Source organism: Hyperoodon ampullatus, assembly GCF_949752795.1.
Source record: "Hyperoodon ampullatus genome assembly, chromosome: 3".
Classification (NCBI taxonomy): domain Eukaryota; kingdom Metazoa; phylum Chordata; class Mammalia; order Artiodactyla; family Ziphiidae; genus Hyperoodon; species Hyperoodon ampullatus.
Genome location: NC_136916.1, coordinates 31,657,904 through 31,679,429, shown reverse-complemented (window position 1 = coordinate 31,679,429; position 21,526 = coordinate 31,657,904). Strand labels below are relative to the sequence as shown.

Here is a 21,526-nt window from a genome sequence, read left to right as displayed (position 1 = left end):
GAACTTGTCAACCATAGAACTGAAAAGCAACCTCCCTTAGATACGCAGTAATGATGACAATTATACCACTAAGACGCACTGAGCAATCCCCACAGGCCAGGCTCTAAGCACGCTACACATATCAGCACAGATCTGTGGGAATGTACTATTATCTCCCCATTTTGCAGATGAGGAAACTGAGGCACAGAGTAGATTCATGGTTCCTTAGAGAGACTGGAACCTGGCTTCAGAGTTCTCACCAAAGAGAATAGCACCAAGTCACTAAAAACAAAGACGTAAAAGGACGTGAGACAAAAGAAAACACAGTCAGAAGAAATATTCTTAGTAGAAGATTTGACTAAAAAAGTTATTCTAACTGAACACAAATAGGATATTGAACTTCCTGATAACTATGGCAAAATGGGCTAAAATCAGTTTATACTGACCCTGTTTTGATATAATAATCTCAATAGTTTATTTATTTATTTATTTATTTATTTATTTTTTTTTTTTTGTGGTATGCGGGCCTCTCACTGTTGTGGCCTCTCCCGTTGCGGAGCACAGGCTCCGGACGCGCAGGCTCAGCAGCCATGGCCCACGGGCCCAGCCGCTCCGCGGCATATGGGATCCTCCCAGACCGGGGCACGAACCCGTATCCCCTGCATCGGCAGGCGGACTCTCAACCACTGCGCCACCAGGGAGGCCCAATAGTTTATTTTTTAAAGCACATACTAGACAACACTTAAACAACTTTCCTAAAATCAAATATCAGAATCAATTTCTGCTAAATTTGAGTCATAAACCTTAAATCAAGAATCAAAAGTGAGGACTTCCCTGGTGGCACAGTGCTTAAGAATCTGCCTGCCAATGCAGGGGACACAGGTTCGAGCCCTGGTCCAGGAAGATTCCCACATGCCGCAGAGCAACGAAGCCCGTGCACCACAACTACTGAGCCTGCGCTCTAGAGCCCGTGAGTCACAATTACTGAAGCTCGTGCGCCTAGAGCCCGTGCTCCGCAACAAGAGAAGCCACCGCAATGAGAAGCCCGCGCACCACAACGAACAGTAGCCCCCGCTAGCCCCAACTAGAGAAAGCCCACGCACAGCAACAAAGACCCAACACAGCCAAAAATTAAAAAATAAATAAATTTTTTAAAAACCCATTTTGGCTATGAACTCATGTTTCTGTTGTGGATGGCAAAAAATAATAACAAAGCCTTCTACATAAATTTTAAAATACACAGATTTCATAGAGAGCAAACACGCCCTTACCTGATGAGATCCTCTCTATCCTGGAAGATCTGGGTTTTCCGACTGACGGTATACCTAGGAAACTCCATGCGGCCAAGGTTGACCAGCAGCACGGTAGAAAGCTGGCCCTGCCCACCACAGGCCGCCTCCTCCTCTTCCACCTCGTGGGTCAGTGAAAACAGCAGCAGGACCCGGGAGAACACTGCCCGGGGGTCTCTACACACTCTCAGAGACTGTCCCGCCCAGTCTTTAGCTCTGAAAAATACGATGTAGAAATAACTTTCTGGCTTTTAAGCATTTGGATGTCAGATTTCACAAATTATTTCAAGCTAAACAGCATGCATTATTCTAAGCCTGAAGCAAATCTCCCACCTCCAACTGCGTGATTTAAAGCATTTCTTAACTTCTCTGGGGCTCAGAGCCCCACCTAGGAACACAGTGAGGATTAGATGAAACTGTATCTGCAAACGATTTCACGCACTGTTTGCCTCAATAAAAGAGCAGGATAGGGTTGAACATGTGAAATACCAGGAAAACTGAACATGTGAAATACCAGGAAAACTCATAAAAGTGTTATCTATTTGACATTAGCAATTCTCAAATCTTGACTCCAGTGACACTTGAGATGAAATAATAGGTATTTATGTAAAACGTCACTACCAAAGGCTCTTGCTAAGGCGGCATGTTAAGTCCAGGGCCCTCCGGCTCCAACAACTGCAACACCACACACGGCAGGGTTTCACTATTGACATCCAGGCTGTGTAACTCTTTCCTGGGGGTGGGATGCCCAGGCTGTGAATTAGAGGATGCTCAGCTGCATCCCTGGCCTCCGTTCACTAAATGCCAGTAGCACCCACTACCCACCTTAGTCATGACAATGAAAACGCCTCCACCTGGACGCAGCCAGGTGTCCCCTGGAGGGCACAGTCGCCCCCAGTTGAGAGCCACTGGTCTAGTGGAGGACCTCACACTTTCCTACCAGCCCAAAAGCTATTAAGCCAAAAGCAGAATTGCACCCCTGGGGTGTGCAGAGATCAGTGCCACCACCAGAGCCAAGAGGACACAGGGGTGGGATTCCCATCACACCACCATTTACTTGAGGACCATTCACCTACAGAGACTGCCAGAAAACACTCTCCTCCTCCATCTCCATGCAGAGTCCCAAGGAGGTCCAGTGGACCGACATTCCAAACTCCTTTAAGAATAGTAGTTAAAACTGCATTTTTCTTGAATAACAAAATATTAGAATTGCCAAGGGCCTAGTGCCTCTAATCTCTTGCCTCCTGATTTTTCTTGGTCCTAGAAATCAGTGTGGTATCTTAAGAATTAGGAATAATAAACCAAGAAAGAATCCAGTCTTTATAATGGTTCACTGCCTTCTCAACCTAACTGCAATTGAAAAAAACAATTACAATCTGAAAACACGTACCACCTATCATAAGAGTTAATATGTGCTATCGGGACTTTCCTGGTGGCGCGGTGGTTAAGAATCCACCTGCCAATGCAGGGGACATGGGTTCAAGCCCTGGTCCAGGAAGATCCCACATGCCGTGGAGCAGCTAAGCCCGTGCGCCGTAACTACTGAGCCTGCACTCCAGAGCCCATGAGCCACAACTGCTGAGCCCTCATGCCACAACTACTGAAGCCCGCGCACCTAGAGCCCGCGCACCACAACAAAGTGCAGTCCGCGGTCTCCACAACTAAAGAAAGCCCATGCGCAGCAACGAAGACCCAAAGCAGCCTAAAAATAAGTTAATAAAAATAAATTAAATACGTGCTATCAACATTTCAAATGTTTTTACTATAACAATAGCCACAAAACCTTTTCAAAATCACTGCACCAATGCCAGGCTGATTCTTGCGCCAAGTACAGACTGAAGGCTGTTTGGCCAATTTGAGAAACGCATCCACCAGCTGCTGCTTCTGCCCATTGGGATTCGCCAAGTGGAAGGTCTTTGCCAGGGCTTTCAGTTCCGGAGCAGAAAGGAGCTCAAGCACCTCAGACAGTTCTTGCAACTCAGATTCTGAAACATTAAAAAAAAAAAAAATTTTTAAGTAGTTTTAAATAAGCTTACTGTTTTCTAGCTTTATTTACTTTAAGAAGAAAACTCACATGCAAATAAAATGGTTCACTGTAGAAATGCTACTGCAGAAATTTTAGTTTGCCAAACTGATTGTTAAAAATTATGGAAAACAGATATTTCACAAAGGTTATAAAACAACAGAACTTCTCACTAAGAAGTAAAAGAAAATCTGAATAAAATAAAGACCCACATGGATAGCCACTGGTATATCGCTCACAACAAAACCTACGGCTGGGCCTCTCCAGAGCAGGTCAGAGTCAACTGTTCATCAGCTGTCCTCTCTCCACACAGGCCTGGGGCTGAGAAGACTTTCATGGGGTCACTTGCTTGGCACACATGTGTACATTACACTATTAGGGGACCCAGACAGCAAGCTTGACCCCCGGGATGCAGCTGAATCAGAGCTGGCTGGTCTCTGCCTTCACAGTATCCACAGCTTAGGGCAGGGCCATCTTCCTCCAGTCAGCAAGTCCTCACTGGGTGTACACTGCCTGCCAGGTAGCACCTGCCCAGGGCATACAGTGAACAAACTGCATCTGTGCCCACAGGGAGCTTATCTCCTAGCATAATAAATATGTCAGGGGTGACAACTGCTACAAAGAAAAACAAAGCTGGCAGCAACATGGACGGACCTAGAGATGATCATATTAAGCGAAGTAAGTCAGAAGGAGAAAGACGATTACCATCTATCACTTATATGTGGAATCTAAAATATGACACAAATGAACATATCTATGAAACAGAAACAGAATCACAGACATAGAGAACAGATTTGTGGTTGCCAAGGGGGAGGGGGGTGGGAGGGATGGACTGGGAGTCTGGGATTAGCAGATGCAAACTATTATATATATAATGGATAAATAACAAGGTCCTACTATATAGCACAGGGAACTATATTCCATATCCTGTGATAAACCATAAGGAGAAGAATATAAAAAGAATACATATATATTATGTATAACAATCACTTTGCTGTACAGCAGAAATTAACACAACACTGTAAATCAACTATACTTCAATAAAATTTTTTTAAATAAATAAATAAAAGGAGGAAGAATGAACTAGGAAAAAAGAAGAAAGAAAAGCAAAGCTGGGCAAGGCAAACTGGACTGGCGGGAGGTGGCCGTTATCTGACACTAGGTGGTCATGCAAGTCCCTGACAAGGTGACACAGAGTAGAGCTGGATGACATGAGGGGGTGAGCCAAGAGGGAGCAGGCACAGGCTCTGAAAGAGGGGTGCACTCAGCCAGAGCAACCAGGGAGCAGAGTGAGGGGATGGCCAGGGCTACACCCCACTGGGCTGTGCAGACCCGGTGGGACCTGGGCGGGACTGAGGGCAGCGTCAGGCCACTGGGGTTCTGCTTTTGTTGCTTAATTGTCATTTAAAGGTAAGTCAAGGCTCAGGGCTTCCCTGGTGGCGCAGTGGTTAAGAATCCACCTGCCCATGCAGGGAACACGGGTTCGAGCCCTGGTCCGGGAAGATCCCACGTGCCGTGGAGCAACTAAGCCCACGAGCCACAACTACTGAGTCTGCGCTCCAGAGCCCACGAGCCAACGAAGAGTAGACCCCGCTTGCCGCAACTAGAGAAAGCCCACATGCAGCAACGAAGACCCAATGCAGCCAAAAGTAAATAAATAAATAAATATATTAAAAAATAAATAAAGGTAAGTCAAGGCTCACCTGGCTTGCCTGTTACACCTGTAGATTTCTGGAACCTGCACCTAATCTTCCGGGTCAGGTGGGGACACAAGCTCTCCAGTGCCCCTGATGGTCTGATGTGAGGGAACCCGGGGTCCCGCTGCCTGATCCCTCACAAGCCCTCACATCCACGGAGCCTCCAGGCCTCTCCCCCAAGGCTCCCACGCCCCCCAGCCAGGCCCACCACGTCACCCTAACTGCACTTACTTACTGCTCTGCACTACAAACTCTGCCGCACAAAAACCGTCTGGCTTTGGCTTGATTCCCCTATTTCAGTCTAAACTGTGAACAACTTGAACCCAGGACTCACATCTTTCATGCTCCTTATACCCACGTTTCCAGTACAATATTGTACTCAACACATGTAGGTACCTAATGAAAGCTACTGATGAGACAACCAAGGTTACCTCATATTCACATGGGCTTAAATCAGTGAAACAATTCCTGAGACAATCAACCTACAAATTATAAGAGCTGTCTGTATGTGCATGGGGGGCAAATTAAGGTTTTAGAGGCGATACTAGCTTCAAACAAACCAGCTTTGTTCCATCATAAAGATGAGAAAACTGGGTAAGATGAGTCAAGCTCTTGCTGGAAGGAGAGCCAGGAGGGATGAGTTTACCCTGTGGACCCAGCCACCCACCTATCCCTAGGTGACTTTACGGGACTAAGCCTGGGACCATCAGAACGCAGCAGCAGGCAATCTTTTGTTATCCTAGGAGTCTTAACTCAGGCTGAGGATGGCTTTAAAAACACATGAATAATTTGTTGTCCTAAGAAGATTCAAAACTCAATTTAAAAAGACATACACAATTACTATTTATCAGGCACCAATCAGGAGATGACACCAAACTAACATCACCCTCATTTTGCAGAAACTGGATTCCCTGCGTCGGATTTCCACTTTGGTTCCCCTGGACAAACCGTACCCGTCTGCAGGAAGCCTGCATGCGTCAACTCCCTAACCACCGGGGTTAAGTCAGCAGAGATCTCTTCATATTCCAGTTTGTTCATCTTAATCCAGCCGAATTTACGTTGAAAAAGTCTGACATATAACTTCTGACCGCTAGCTGCAACAAAGTTAAGAAAAATAGTGAAAAACCTTCTATTTCTTCTCTTAAACATATACTATAATTTACTTTTGTAAACTGAGGTGAGTAAAACAGGCTGTTAGAAATACACAGAGGCTGGCTCAACAGATCTTCCAAGAAAATCATTTTCTTCCTTAGGAAGACGTAACTTATTTCAAATACAGAGTCCCGTGGGGATGTCTCCTTGGCCTGTATGCCTGTCACCGCAGGACAGGAGAAGCATGAGGACGCAAAGCCAGCCCTGCCCCCCGAGTTGTGCAAGTCTTTGGAACTGAGACTCCCTTTTCTCTTCTATTATAAAAAGGAAGGGGTGGTGGTGGGCAGTAACACCATCTTCCCAAAGTTGGTGAAAAGATTAAACTCGATGAGGTATTCAATAATTAGTGTATAAACCATAAAAAAAGTTCCAAAGTTGGTAATGATTATTGTCCATTTAAAAACGTAAGACCCGGGTTCCCCACTTTCTAGCGAACATTCCTACTCCCTCAAGAGAAACTCCCCAGAGTTCCCATTATTTTGTTCTCTCCTTTCGGTTTAATATGCATTATTCTATTTTTGGCTGAAAATCATCTGAAAAGAATTTTCCAAAAAAAGTCTAGCTTTGGTGGGGTGGCCATCTCTAAGGCAGTGATCTCCACCAAGCTATTTAATTAATCTGGTCTCAAGTTTTCCTATTACCCAAATTATCTTTAAATTTCTAACTCTAAAATGGTATGGGGACTTCCCTGGCGGTCCAGTGGTTAAGACTCCACACTTCCATTGCAGGGGGCATGGGTTCGATCCCTGGTCGGGGAACCAAGATCCTATATGCTGCATGGCGCAGCTGAAAATTTTTAAAAATAAAATAAAATGGTGTGACTGTATTTGTTACATCTTCAACATTTATTTCCCTTTTTTCTTTAAAGAGGAAAAATCGACTTGCAGTAGTTATTTTTACAACAGAGACACTGTAGATGATTCTCTGTGGAGAGCAAGCCACAAGAATCTGCAGAACTTACACTAGGAAACTGCTCCTACTTCTCAGTCATACTGAAGCCACGGGCCACCAGCTATTCAAACAAATGCTCACATGAATGCAAGCAGCACCCAACCAAAGATCTGTGACCACCCCGGATATGACAGTCAGTGGGGGTCATTCACACCCACGTCGGGGGAGGCGAGTGCAAGTAGAGATGGAAGCTGTGTGGACACTTTATAAAACTGTGCAAAGGGCCTCCCTGGTGGCACAGTGGTTAAGGATCCACCTGCTAACGCAGGGGACATGGGTTCGAGCCCTGCTCCGGGAGGATCCCACATGCTGCGGAGCAACTAAGCTCGTGCGCCACAACTGCTGAGCCCGCAAGCCACAACTGCTGAAGCCCGCGCGCCTGGAGCCCGTGCTCCGCAACAAGAGAAGCCACCGCAATGAGAAGCCCGCGCACCGCAATGAAGAGTAATCCCCGCTCGCCGCAACTAGAGAAAGCCCACGCAAAGCAACGAAGACCCAATGCAACCAAAAATAAATTTATAAAAAAGAAAAAAAAATTTTTAATGTTAAAAAAAAATAGAGCTGTGCAGAGAAGTATGACCCACGTGTTAAAAAGTAACACAAGCAGAGCCAGTTTCCTTGTGTGAATGTAAAACCGAAGCCTTTCTCTTAACCATTATTGGTAACACTCAAGATTTCTTTTTTTTACTCTACTGGGACTCAGACCTGCTACTATTACTAGAGGTCAGCTTGGCCCCCAAGTAAGCTTTCCTACTCGGGAGGGACTCAGTTGCACAGAGCCATCAAGGCCCTTTGGATGAGCAGCCATCAAGGGGGGGGCTCTTGCTCCAAACCTGCGCTATTGGCTCAGAGCCACCGCCGGCTGCCAAGGAACTGAGGCATGTTTTTAAACGTACTAATTTACAAAATATAAAAAGAAAAAAAAACAAAGACCAAAGAAGTTTTTAATGTACCAATTTAGCTTGAAAGTTTCCACTTCCTGCACACCCTGACTTTCAAAGGCAGAGTCCAGGCAACTAAAATATTGTTGGAGGAAAAAAATATGCCTGAGTATATCTTGGTTTGTTTTTTCCTGTATTTTATTTTCATTTTTGAGGAAATGGCCTGCAAAAACAACAAAACCTAACAGCTTGATTACATGCCCGAAATGCAAAGTACACTTTCCTAAATCACACTGTATTTTTTTTTTCTAATCTGGGAAAGGTTGTTTTACAACCATCAAATATACAGAAATAGGACAAACAACTGCTTCCAATACAACCAAAGTACAGCTTGTAAGGATGATGCTGCAGAAGCAGACGTCACCAGGCCCCAAAATCTTGTCTCTTTTACAGGTGTATCTTTCTCTAGATGAACTCTCATTGGCTGTGATTCCCATGAGTACTCCCAGGGGGACTCCCAAAACCACACTGACTGCTTGTGGTCATGAGATTTCTGCCCATCACATCTCAGACCAAATCAGGGCAGCAAAGGGGAAACAAAGCCTCGAAAGCAAACAGGTTCAAGATACCTGATAATTGATGAAATTTAGTTATAACGCCCTTCTCGTGTTCATCAAAGAGCATCCTGTCTTCTTCATTCTCAAACACAGCTTTCAGCACCACGAGGAAGCTCCGAAGGTAGTAAGGATGGTCCGGTGGCGCTGGACTTGTTACATGGGAAACATCACAGCTTGACTCCTGCTCCAAAGGAATTCGGTCAGTGATTTCATTCTTTAAGCCACTGTCACCTTCTGGAGGAAGTGCTTGGCTGTCACTCCATATAGAAGCATCATGTGTAGAATTATGAGATTTTGCCTCCCAATGTGATGACTGGGTTGGAGCTTGTGAAACAAAAGTCATTTTTACCTCTTCACAACCACCTGCTTCACAGTTTTCAACACCTTTATCATCTGTTCCTTTGATACTCTCCTGCTTTGCAAGATGGTCCTCTGAAGCAGACTTTAATTTATGCCCAAGAGTTAAATCTGGTGAAAGTAACACGGGAGCATTATCTGAGAAGGTGGGGGTGAGAGTTGATCTCCCACATTCCTGGGCAGCCGTTTCGCCTTCAGCTTCCATTATTTTAGAGCCTCCCACAATATGTTCGGGAGTGCTTGTGTCCTCCAGAGAATTACAGGCAAACATGTTTTCCTTTTGAGAACTATTCTCCAAAAGCTGATCCTGGCCTTCCATCTCTGAACACTGATCAACGAGGCTCCTAACCCCTGTGGACGAGGAACTCTGCGGACTCTGATTGGCGAATCTCTCATTCTTATCTATTGATCTTTTAGCCTTTATGTATCTTCTGGACAATTTAGATGACAGGCTTCCCAGAGGGATGACTTTCACGTTATGATGTCTCAGCCCATCTTGATTTCTGCACACTGCGTCATTATTACTCTTAAAATAGGGGCTGGTCTGCTGTTCTATGCCCATTTTTGCTGAATCACTTTGGCCAGGGGTTAAATTGATCTTTGTTGGTGACAACTTCTCTGGCGTTACATCTTCTAAGGCAATATTGGTCAAATCTACTGTGGACACATTTGAACTTAAGCCAACTTGCCCAGGGTCAGCTGGAGTGATGTTACCGTTGTTAACACACATTTCATCAAGGTGACGGTTTAGGTCGTATCTTGGCACCATTTTACTACAAATGGGGCAGGCAAGTTTAACAGGCGGTACGTTGTTAAAAAACGCAATAATAGAGTTAGATTCATTTTTTTTAGTTTTGCTGCTTGATAAACTTCTACGAGGTCTTTTTTTTGAGGATTTCCCTACAGACATCATGAGTATTAGAAAAGCTGGGTGTTTCAAGTAGTAAAACACAAGAAATCACCAGGGAAAGATAGCAATGGTTTACTTTTACTCTCCTGAATTGAAATAATAAAAAGTGGGATTCTATTGGACTTCATGTTATTCATTTAGTCAGTTTCTTCTCCCTACAAAATAAAACGCATGTGGATTAATAGCATTTTTATGAATTCCACAACAGAGGGGGTAAGTAAGCTCTAAAACGTCCAATGGCAGTATCTCATGGGATGAGAAAAACCCTGCGCTTGAAACCTAAGACCAAGGCCTACTCTCAGCTGTCCACGCGACCTCAGTGTGTCCCTTAGCCGAGAAATGACATGGGGATAAGTTCTAAGACTTCTCTTTAAGATCGAAAATCAGCCGTTTTAAAAAGGGAACACCTGACTATGCCAGGTCCTTTTTTAAAAGCACTGAATCATTAACTTTTTCCGGGAGAGAGAATGCCTATCCCGCCCTCACAGGCCTGCAGAGAGAATCGCCCAAAGTCTCGGGCATCTGTCCACATGCTTGGACGCCCCCCGCCCCCGCCGTGCCCACCGCAGCTCTGGCCGCCGAACCTAAGGCTCGGACTCAGCCACGCCCGCCCTCCCCGCGGGGCCGTGACCGCACACCTGGGATGCGCACCTGGGCCTCCGCCGCCGGTTCGGCTGCCCTCCTCCCACCCCCTCCCTCCCTCCCTCCTTGCCCCCCTTTCTGTCCCCGCCCCCACCCCCTCCCGGCCTCACCGCCCCGAGCCACCAGCTCTCCCCGCTCCCGCCCAGCGCCCGCGACCCCAGCCCGGCCGCCCCAGGCTTCCAACCTGCTCCTCGCGCCAGGCATTCCCAGCCGATCCCCGCGGCTCGACCTCCACAGGCTCAGTCAGAGGAGGCTCGAGCGATCGATCGCCCCTCCCTCCCACCTTAAAGGCATCCCGGGTCCAGGGAGGCTTACCCAGAGGAGGTCAACCAAGACTCTGCCTGGGGGAGGCGGGCCGCCGGGAAGGTGGGCAGGTTGCTGGTCGGGGAGCATTTGGTGTCCGAGGAAACCGGCCTCCTGGGAGGAGACACAGGCGTGGACTCGACTTAGCCAGCAAGCGCGTGCTGGGGTTCCCGGAGGAGATGCCGTTCGCCGCCTGATGCAATAGATGCCCATAACCTCAAGAGCAAAGAAATAGTACAAGAACAAGGACCTACTGTGTAGCAGAGGGAACTATATTAAATATCTTGAAATAACCTATAATGGGAAAGAATCTGAAAAAGTATATATACCTTTATACATACTTATATTTTATATATATATATATATATATATATATATATATATATATAATCACTTTGCTGTACACCTGAAAAATTGTAAATCAACCATACTTCAATTAAAAAATAAAAATAAAAGAATGATAAAATGTAGTCAGGTAATTAGGGAGTGGTGAGTTTGGATATTGCTTACATTAAAATGTAGTTTAGTTTGTTTTAATATAGTTTGTTTTCTTTGGGTTAATATAGTTTAATTTAATATAGCCAGGTTACATAATTTAAAATAAGGGCTATGGGGCTCCCCTGGTGGCGCAGTGGTTGAGAGTCCGCCTGCCGATGCAGGGGACACGGGTTCGTGCCCCGGTCCGGGAAGATCCCACATACCGCGGAGGCTGGGCCCATGAGCCATGGCCGCTGAGCCTGTGCGTCCGGAGCCTGTGCTCCGCAACGGGTGAGGCCACAGCAGTGAGAGGCCCGCGTACCGCAAAAATAAATTAAATTAAATTAAATTAAATTAAATTAAACAAGGGCTATATTTAACAACGGCAAATTTACTGAAAGTTTATCAGTCAGCGCTTGAGTGCTGATGCCAGCTGGTTCCAACACCCCCTGACCGTGACCCGGATGGAAGCTTCCTGAACGCGGGGCGCCTGTCTATAGTCCTTTCCCACCGCCTGCAGCAGTGGCCAGCACTGTGTGATTACTCCATAAATATGTGTCAAATGAATGCATGAATAAATGAGCAAACCAAAGAGAAAATGGACGTGAACAGGGAATTCATCGACAAATATGTATTGAGTGCCTCCCTCGTGCCAGGTAATGTCCTTGGCTCCGAAAATATGGCCGTGAACAGAATGAGGAATGGGGGGAAATCCTGCCTTCATGGAGAATACATTCTGATGGGGGAAGGTAGAGAAAAAACAAAATATACGTAAATTATGTAGAGAGTTTAAAAGGCAAGTACTGATTAAATAAAATTCCTATTTTATGGCAAGATGAGAAAAATTTAAACATAAATGTTTCCTTTGCCCGTTTGGGCCTCTGCATTAATATTGTGTGTTCTGCATCCGCATTAATCAGACCTCCTTAGGAGATAACATTCCTTTTTAATCTCATTAAGGGTCACAACTCCTTAGGAGATAACTTTCCTTCTTAATCTTGTAAGGGGCCACAATGACCCATGACCACTACGCACTTTGTATAGATCTGGATTGTGTACATTGTTAGTAATACGTCATTTAAGGTACAGACCTGTGTCTCAAAAACTTATATAACTGTGCCTTGATCTCTAAAAGGCAGAACAGTTCTCGGAGCTTTCTGAGAGGCTATTCCTGGGTTATAATCCTCAATTTGGCTTGGATAAAATTTTCTATTTCTTTTTTAGATCGACTGATTAATTTTTTTATCAACGGTGCTTTGAAGAGAAATCAAGCAGAAACATCATGGTGGGGGAAGGGAGGGTCATTACAGTTTGAAAGAGCGGTAAGGAAAGGCCTCACTGAGAAAGTACCATCTAAGCAGACTTGAAGGAGGGAAGGCAGTGGATGTTCCAGAGAAGAGAGTTGTAATCAGAAGAAACAACCTCAGGGAGTGTAACAGAGAGGGTGCCCCCAGGTAGAAGCTTGCCTAGCAAGTCTAAGGACACCCAGAAGGCCAGGAAGACTGGAGCAGAAGTGAAGGAAGAGAGATAGCAGAGGACAGGTCTTGTAGGGCAATGGTAGTGAACTTTTTTTCTGTAAAGGGCCAGGTAGTCAATATTTTAGGCTCTGCCAGCCATAGGGTCTCTGGTCAAAGTCTGCAGTGTGCAGTGTGAAAGCAGCCATAAATAGTATGTAACAAAAGAGTGTGGCTGTGTGCCAATAAAACTTTATTTACAAATAGAGTCAGCTGACCAGATTTGGTCTCTGGCTGTAGTTTGCTGACACCTGATATAAGGCCTTGTGCATCATTATATGGATTTTAGCATCTGCTTTGCGTGTGTTCAGCAACATATGGTTGGGGTAGGAGAGGCAGGGAAAACAAAAGGCGAATGGAGTAATCCAAGGACAGTGGTGCCTAGGGTTAGCTCATAAGAAGTAGTTAGGAGTATTACTCAGCCATGAAGAAGAATGAATTAATGACATTTGCAGCAACATGGGTGGACCTAGAGATGATCATACTAAGTGAACTAAGCCAGACAAAGACAAATATCACAGGATATCACTTGTATGTGGAATCTAAAAAAAAATTATATAAATGAACTTATATATAAAACAGAACAGACTCACAGACATAGAAAACAAACTTATGGCTACCAAAGGGGAAAGAGGGAGAGGAATAAATTAGGAGTTTGGGATTAGCAGATACACACTACTGTATACAAAATAGATAACCAACAAGGACCTACTGTATAGCACAGGTAACTATATTCAATATTTTGTAATAATCTATAAGGGAAAAGAATCTGAAAAAATATATATATATATGTATAACTGAATCACTTTGCTGTTCACCTGAAACTAACATTGTATATCAACTATACTTCAATAAAAAAAAAGAAGAAGCAGCAGTCAGATTCTGGATACATTTAGAAGGTATAACCAACAGAATTTGCTCATGGTAGACAGTGTAAGGTATGAGAAAATTCAAGGACTGCTCTTAGGTCTTTGGCCTATCACCTGGGAGGATGAAGGGGAAAGGTTTATAGTTCAGTTTTAGATGTGTGTCTTTGTCCATTCAGGCTGCTATGACAAAATACCACAGATTGAGTAGCTTATAAACAATGGAATTTTATGTGCCACAGTTCTGGAGGCTAGAAGTCTGAGACATGGTATCAGCAATGGTTGGGTAAAGGCCCTCTTCTGGATCCAGACTTTTCACCATGTCCTGACATGGTGTAGTGGAAGGAGCTAGGGAGCTCTGGGGGTGTGTGTGTGTGTGTCTAAGGACACTAATCCCATTCATGAGGGCCCCAGCCTCATGGCCTAAGCAGCTCCCAAAGGCTCCATCTCCTCACACAATCCCAATGGGCAGTAGGATTTCAACATATAAATTTGGGGAAGGAGAGAACACAAACATTCAGACTACAGCCACATGTAAGTTTGAAATGCCAGTTAGACATTCTTGTGGCTAAAAGATACTTAAATTTATTAACTAAATCAGGCCAGGAAATATAAACTGGGGAGTCATCAGGGTCTATATGGTATTAATATACAGCACCAAGGAATGACTGTGGATAGAGAATTGAAAGGTCAGAAGGCTGAACACTCTGATAAGAAAAGGAGGGAAGGTGAGGATGAGGCAGCAAAGGAGTCTGAGCTGCATCCAGAAAACAGGTGTGTGGTATGTGCTGAGGATCAGGGGGTGTCGGATGCAGCTAGAAGGAAAGTGAGGTGAGGTCTGCAAGCAGCCATAGATCCAGCAGTGTGGATGGCACCGTTACCTGACAGAAGCCAAAGCTGTGGAACGGTGATTGCAGAAGATTCAAGAAAGAATGGGGAGACAGGAATTGGAGACAATGTGGGGACCCATTCAGTACCCTGGAGTTTGTGTGAAGATCATTTTAAGCTGAAGACATTGGGATTCAACAGAGGCAGAAAGAAGCCTTGTAAGAGCTTCTCTTTCCTGATGGAAAGCAGAGACTTCTGGGAAATGAGGCTGCTGTGAATTCCCTCTTCAGGGTGGCTTTTATTACCAGGAAGGAAACCAAGAGTAAATTCCCTCTCTGGGGGAATTTTATGGCCAAGAAGATGGAAAGACCCCTTGCGCCTGAATTTGCAATTATTATCACAGACTTTCTTTGTTTTTTTTTGTTTTTTGCGGTACGCAGGCCTCTCACCGTTGTGGCCTCTCCCGTTGCGGAGCACAGGCTCCGGACGCGCAGGCTCAGCGGCCATGGCCCACGGGCCTAGCCGCTCCGCGGCATGTGGGATCTTCCCGGACTGGGGCACGAACCCATGTCCCCTGCATCGGCAGGCGGACTCTCAACCACAGTGCCACCAGGGAAGCCCATCACAGACTTTCTTATCTCCCATTTGCTCTTCTAGAAACCCATTTGCTTTTCCCTAACAGACATTTCTACCCCCTTTCTTTTCCCTGCTAAATTAGGTGTATAAATCTCTAACTTTAACCACTTACCTAGCTGCTTCTTTTGTAAACTACAATACGTATATGAATAACTTCTCCTGTTAATCTGTCTTTTGTCAGTTTAATTCACAGGCCCCTAGGGACTCAACCTAAGAGAGCAGAGGAAAAGTTTTTCCTCTCCAACGACGGAAAGTATAGATGACTCTTTCAAGAGGTTTAGCAGTGAAGGAGAACAGACAGGTAGGGCAGAACTAAAGGGGGAAGGGGGGTTAAGAGTGTTGTTATTTAACAAATGCTGGAGAGGGTGTGGAGAGAAGGGAACCCTCCTACACTGTTGGTGGGAATGTAAGTTGGTGCAACCATTATGGAAAACAGTGTGGAGGTTCCTTAAAAAACTAGAGTTACGGGAATTCCTTGGTGGTCCAGTGGTTAGGACTCCGCATTTCCACTGCAGGGGGCCCGGGTTTGACCCCTGGTCTGGGAACTAAGATCCTGCATGTCCTGCAGCATGGTCAAAAAATCCCAAAAGCTGCATGGGGCAGCCAAAAAAACCCAAAAAAACAACTCCCAAAAAACAAAAAACAAACTAAATATTGGAACTTCCCTGGTGGCGCAGTGGTTAAGAATGTGCCTGCCAATGCAGGGGACATGGGTTCGAGCCCTGGTCCAGGAAGCGCTCACATGCCACAGAGCAACTAAGCCTGTGTGCCATAACTACTGAGCCTGAGCTCTAGAGCCTGTGAGCCACAACTACTGAGCTCACGTGCCACAGCTACTGAAGCCCACGCGCCGAGAGCCCATGCTCTGCAACGAGAAGCCACCGCAATGAGAAGCCCATGCACCACAACGAAGAGTAGCCCCCGCTCGACGCAACTAAAGAAAGCCCGTGTGCAGCAACAAAGACCCAATGCAGCCAAAAATAAATAAATAAATAAATTTATAAAAAATGAAAAACTAGAATTACCATATGATCCAGCAATCCCACTCCTAGGTGTATATCCAGAGAAAACCATAATTTGACAAGATACATGCACCCCAACGTTCACAACAGCCAAGATATGGAAACAACCTAACAGTCCATTGATGGATGAATGGATAAAGAAGATGTGGTACATATATACAATGGAATACTACTCAGCCATAAAAAATAATGAAATAATGCCATTTGCAGCAACATGGATGGGTCTAGAGATTATCATACTAAGTAAGTCAGAAAGACAAATACTGTATGATATCACTTATATGTAGAATCTAAAATGTGGCACAAATGAACTTATCTAAGAAACAGAAACAGACCCCCAGATATAGAGAACAGACTTGTGGTTGCCTAGTGGGAGATGGGTGGGGGAGGGAAGGACTGGGAGTTTGCCATTAGCAGATACAAACTACTATATATAGGATGGATAAATAACAAGGTCCTACTCTATAGCACAGGGAACTATAGTCAATATCCTGTGATAAACCAGAATAGAAAAGAATATAAAAAAAGAATGTCTATATGTGTATAACTGAGTCACTTTGCTGTACAGCAGAGATTGGCACAGCATTGGAAATCAACTATACTTCAATAAAAAAATAAAATAGAATAGAAGAAAAGAGAATACCAAAGACAGGAGTGGAGGGGTGTAGGGAGGCAGAGAGAGAGAGTGGTCTGGAAGGGGCAATGAGAAGCAAGGGCATCTAATCCATCCACCTCCAGGCCAAGTGAAGACTGGGGGAAAAACAAATCAGAAAACTGCTACCATCTGAAAAAGCTGCTGAAGAAGTCATGTCCTCGGGGGAAAAAAAAAGACAGGGAGTATTACCAGAGAAAGAGATCATTTTGTAAAGTTAAAAGGGTCAGTCATGAGGAAGACATAAAAATCATAAATCGTTATGTTTCTAATAACAGGGCTTCAAAATACATGAAGCAAAAACTGACACATCAAAGGAATAGACAAATGCACAATCATAGAGATTTTAATATCTTTCTCTAATTGGTAGAATTAGACCCCCCTTCCCCCCCCAAAAGTAAGTAAGGATATAGAATAACTGAACAGAACTATCAAAGCTCTGGACTAATTGAAATACAGAGATCTATGCGTACCTGTAGAGCACATATTTTTTCCTTTTCCCAGTGGTATAAGTTTAATAATTCTGAAACTGCTACTTATATCATCTAGAAGCAAATGAATAAATATACTGAAGACAATGGGAGTAAGATTTCTTACTGTTAGAAGAGGTGTTACAAGTACGGAAAGAATGAAACTAGAATATAATGTGCTGTGGTACTGGATTAGAATTGGAGGTATTGATATGAACCCATGCATGAAATACATCACACACACACACACACACACAGTTTCGCAGCTCTGTCTTTTGATTGGACCTAGTAGCAACAGTAGCAGTGAGCATACCTAGCACCTAGACCTTTTGTTTCAAAATACCATTCTCCACTAAGAGGAGCCAGGGTTCCTTGGAAAAATGGCCAAATCCAGTAAAAATACAGGATAAAGCCTGGGATGTTTTGTAGCACCACAAAGTAAGGAAGTGCTCAAAGAATGATGGGGACCTATCATGACCCAGGAATCACCTTGAAGGCCTTCTACTGTAAAGTCAGGGACAACTGGAACATCGAAAGTGATAAGAAAGGATTATAAACATTAAATAATATAGAAACCTGAGTCTATACTGATATAAATAAATGAGAAGGGAAAGCTCTTCCTTGCAGTAGAATGTCAATAGATACAGAAGAAATGATGGGAGTTAGAAAATCATCAGTGGACACTCAAATTTGTGAAAGTTTGGTGAGCAGGGTATTTACAGTATCAAAGTATCTCCGTCATAAACTACTAATTATTAAAAAGAAAAGATAACTTTATAGTGGGAAAACCTGACATCACTTTAACAAACTAATCATTTTCCTCACCAGCTTCACTGGGACAAACGGATATCAAACCTCTGTTGATGAGATACTAAAGACACATCACTGCTATGGTTTTCTTGCCAAAAATGCTAACCTGAATCTAATCATCAGAAAACAGACAAATCCAATTTTGAGGGACATTCTATAAAATAACTGGCCTGTATACTTGAAAAATGTTACAGTTAAGAAAGACAAAGGCTCAGAAACTGTTCCAGATTACTAGAAGCTAGAGATGTAACAACTAAATACGAGTGACCTTGGAATGACCCTGCACTGGGGAAAAGAGCTATAAAGGATGTTATTGGGACAACAAATTTGAATATGGACTGTGGATTGGATAACTGCACTGTGTCAATGTTAAATTTCCTGATTTTGGTGATTATACTGTGGTTATATATAAGTGATTATTCTTTTTTTTTTTTTTTGCGGTACATGGGCCTCTCACTGTTGTGGCCTCTCCCCATTGCGGAGCACAGGCTTCGGACGCGCAGGCTCAACAGCCATGGCTCACGGGCCCAGCCGCTCCGCGGCATGTGGGATCTTCCCACACCGGGGCACGAACCTGTGTCCCCTGCATCGGCAGGCAGACTCTCAACCACTGCGCCACCAGGGAAGCCCATAAGTGATTATTCTTATTCTTAGGAAATACATAATGATGTATTTAGGGGTAAAGGTCCATGATGTCTTCAACTTACTCTCAAATTGTTCAGAAAAAGAAAGAATAATAAAGCCAATGGGGCTAAATTTATTGGAATTTTCCGGGAACTTTAAAATATCAAAATTAAAAGCTAATTAAGGGACTTCCCTGGTGGCGCAGTGGTTAAGAATCTGCCTGACAATGCAGGGGACATGGGTTTGAGCCCAGGTCCAGGAAGATCCCACATGCTACAGAGCAGCTAAGCCTGTGCGCCACAACTACTGAGCCTGCGCTCTAGAGCCCACAAGCCACAACTACTGAGCCCGCATATTGTAACTACTGAAGCCCGCACTCCTAGAGCCTGTGCTCCACAAGAGAAGCTACGGCAAGGAGAAGCCCGCACACCGCAACGAAGAGTAGCCCCTGCTTGCCGCAACTAGAGAAAGCCCGCACACAGCAACGAAGACCCAACGCAGCCAAAAAAATTAATTAAAAAAAGCTAATTAAAAACGATACAGAAAATAAACACATAACAAAATGCTCAATCCCATTAGTAGAGAAACATAAATTAAAACCACACAGATTCATCATATTATACCTACCAGAATAGCAAAAAAAATTTTAATTCCCCCCAAGTGCTGACAAAGATATGATTAAGTGCAAATTTGTACGACTTTGAGAAACAATGCCACGTTATCTTTTGGACTTCCTACCCAGCAATTTTAAAGTACCTTAGAGGCTAGAGCCTACACTAGCACTGTGATGTCCAAATGGGATTATTCATAATAGTATAAAACTGGAAACAAATGTCTTCAAGAGAATGGTTAAATAAAACTGTAGTATGTTCATACAATACTATGCAGCAGTGAAAATGAATGAATAGGATTCTGGATAAATTTGAGGGATGTCAACAGAGAAAAAGCAACCCATCGATATAATGTTCTATTTTCATAAAATTCACATATTAGGAAAATTAAACAATGCATTGACTATGGATATGTGAATGTATGGCAAAATATAACAAATGCAAAGGAATGATAAATGTGAAATTCAGAACTGTGGTAATTCTTTACCTCTTTACACAGATGAGTGAAGCAGATAGTGCACTGTTTTGTTTTTAGGTAAAAGGTGATTTCACAGATGTTCTATTGTGCTTCTAATTTATATAGAAAATGAAATGTATGTAAATATTCTACCAGAATACACACTTCATAAGGTTAGGAATTGTTATCTGTTTCGCTCAGTTATAACCCTGGTACCTACAATAGTGCCTGGCACAAATCAAATATTTAGAATGAATATAATCTTTATATCAAATGTGATATTAAAGAAGCAAATGGATTGATATATCTCACCCAGATGTGGGGGGAAAATGTGAAGATAAGTGACTTTACTCTGCAAGTATCAAACTTGGACAGATAAAAATGAATCACTGCTCCAGGATCAAACATCCTGATCCTGACAAATTATTATGAAACAAATAATCATTATACACACTACTATATATAAAATAGATAACCAACAAGGACCTACTCTATAGCACAGGGAACTATACTATTTTGTAATAACCTATAATGGAAGAGAATGTAAAAAAAGTATATATACAAATATATGTAACTGAATCACTTTGCTGTACATCTGAAACTACCACAACACTGTAAATCAAATATATTCCAATAAGTTAAAAAAATAATAATCAAGAGAAAGAGAACTAAGCTAGCCATGAGTGGGAACTGGAAAACTGTGTTTTGTTTTGTTTAAATATTTATTTATTTACATGGCTGCGTCAGGTCTTAGATGTGGCACACAGGATCTTCGTTGGCATGCAGGATCTTTGGCTACACCATGTGGGATCTAGTTCCCTAACTGGGGATCAAACCCGGGTCCCCTGTAGGGAGTGCGGAGCCTTAGCCACTGGACCACCAGGAAGTCCCCAAACTGTTTTTAGGAAGAAAATAGCAACTCCTAGGGCCACTCCAATCACCACTAAAAATCCTGACACTTTCACTAGGGCTAGAGGGAGACCAGGTGGTTACTCCAACTGTTTTGTTTAGAAGACAAAGGCACAGGAGGGTAGAGAACTGTGTCCTGAATAAGACCTGAAACAAATGACAGTTCAGTACTGACTGGGGCACCCTGAGGGGCCAGCTTCTGTGTCAGCAGGACCGCAGACCACAAACCTCCAGGCTCCTGACAGTGACTGTCCCGCTGATGATGAAAGAGAAGGGCTTTCGCTATTGCTTCAGCTTCAGCTTTGTTCTCAACCTCTACCCACATAAGGCTTAAGGCATTTCTACCAAAAGCATAATGTGAGGGCTTCCCTGGTTGTGCAGTGGTCGAGAACCCGCCTGCCAGTGCAGGGGACACGGGTTCGATCCCTGGTCCGGGAAGATCCCACATGCCGCGGAGCAACTAAGCCCGTGCACCACAACTACTGAGCCTGCACTCCAGAGCCCATGAGCCACAACTACTGAGCCCACGAGCCACAACTACTGAGCCCACGTGCCACAACTACTGAAGCCTGCGCGCCTAGAGCCCGTGCTCCACAAGAGAAGCCACAATGAGAAGCCTGTGCACCGCAACAAAGAGTAGCCCCCGCTCGCCGCAACCAGAGAAAAAGCCTGCGTGCAGCAACAAAGACCCAACGCAGCCAGAAACAATAAATAAATAAAATAAAATTTTTAAAAAAGCATAATGTGAGACCCTATCAGACAAAAGGTGGTCTTCCCTGGGTGGGAGGTGGAGACAGGGAGCACCCGGTGGTCGTGGAAGGCTCCGAGGACCGCCAGTCTGTCCTCCCA

At 44.1% G+C, this 21,526-nt stretch overlaps 1 protein-coding gene across 1 annotated transcript in view; it reads right to left on the bottom strand.

The window, feature by feature from the left end:
- FAN1 (FANCD2 and FANCI associated nuclease 1) overlaps positions 1-9,859 on the bottom strand; it is a gene marked incomplete at its 5' end in the record, with an annotated part of 28,401 nt that extends 18,542 nt beyond the window's left edge. Inside the window, 4 exons of the mRNA XM_079699505.1 lie at positions 1,251-1,484; positions 3,052-3,253; positions 5,942-6,082; positions 8,602-9,859. Coding sequence (XP_079555631.1) covers positions 1,251-1,484; positions 3,052-3,253; positions 5,942-6,082; positions 8,602-9,859 — 1,835 coding nt within the window. The remainder of the gene's footprint in view (positions 1-1,250; positions 1,485-3,051; positions 3,254-5,941; positions 6,083-8,601) is intronic.
- Between the last annotated feature and the right edge of the window lie 11,667 nt (positions 9,860-21,526).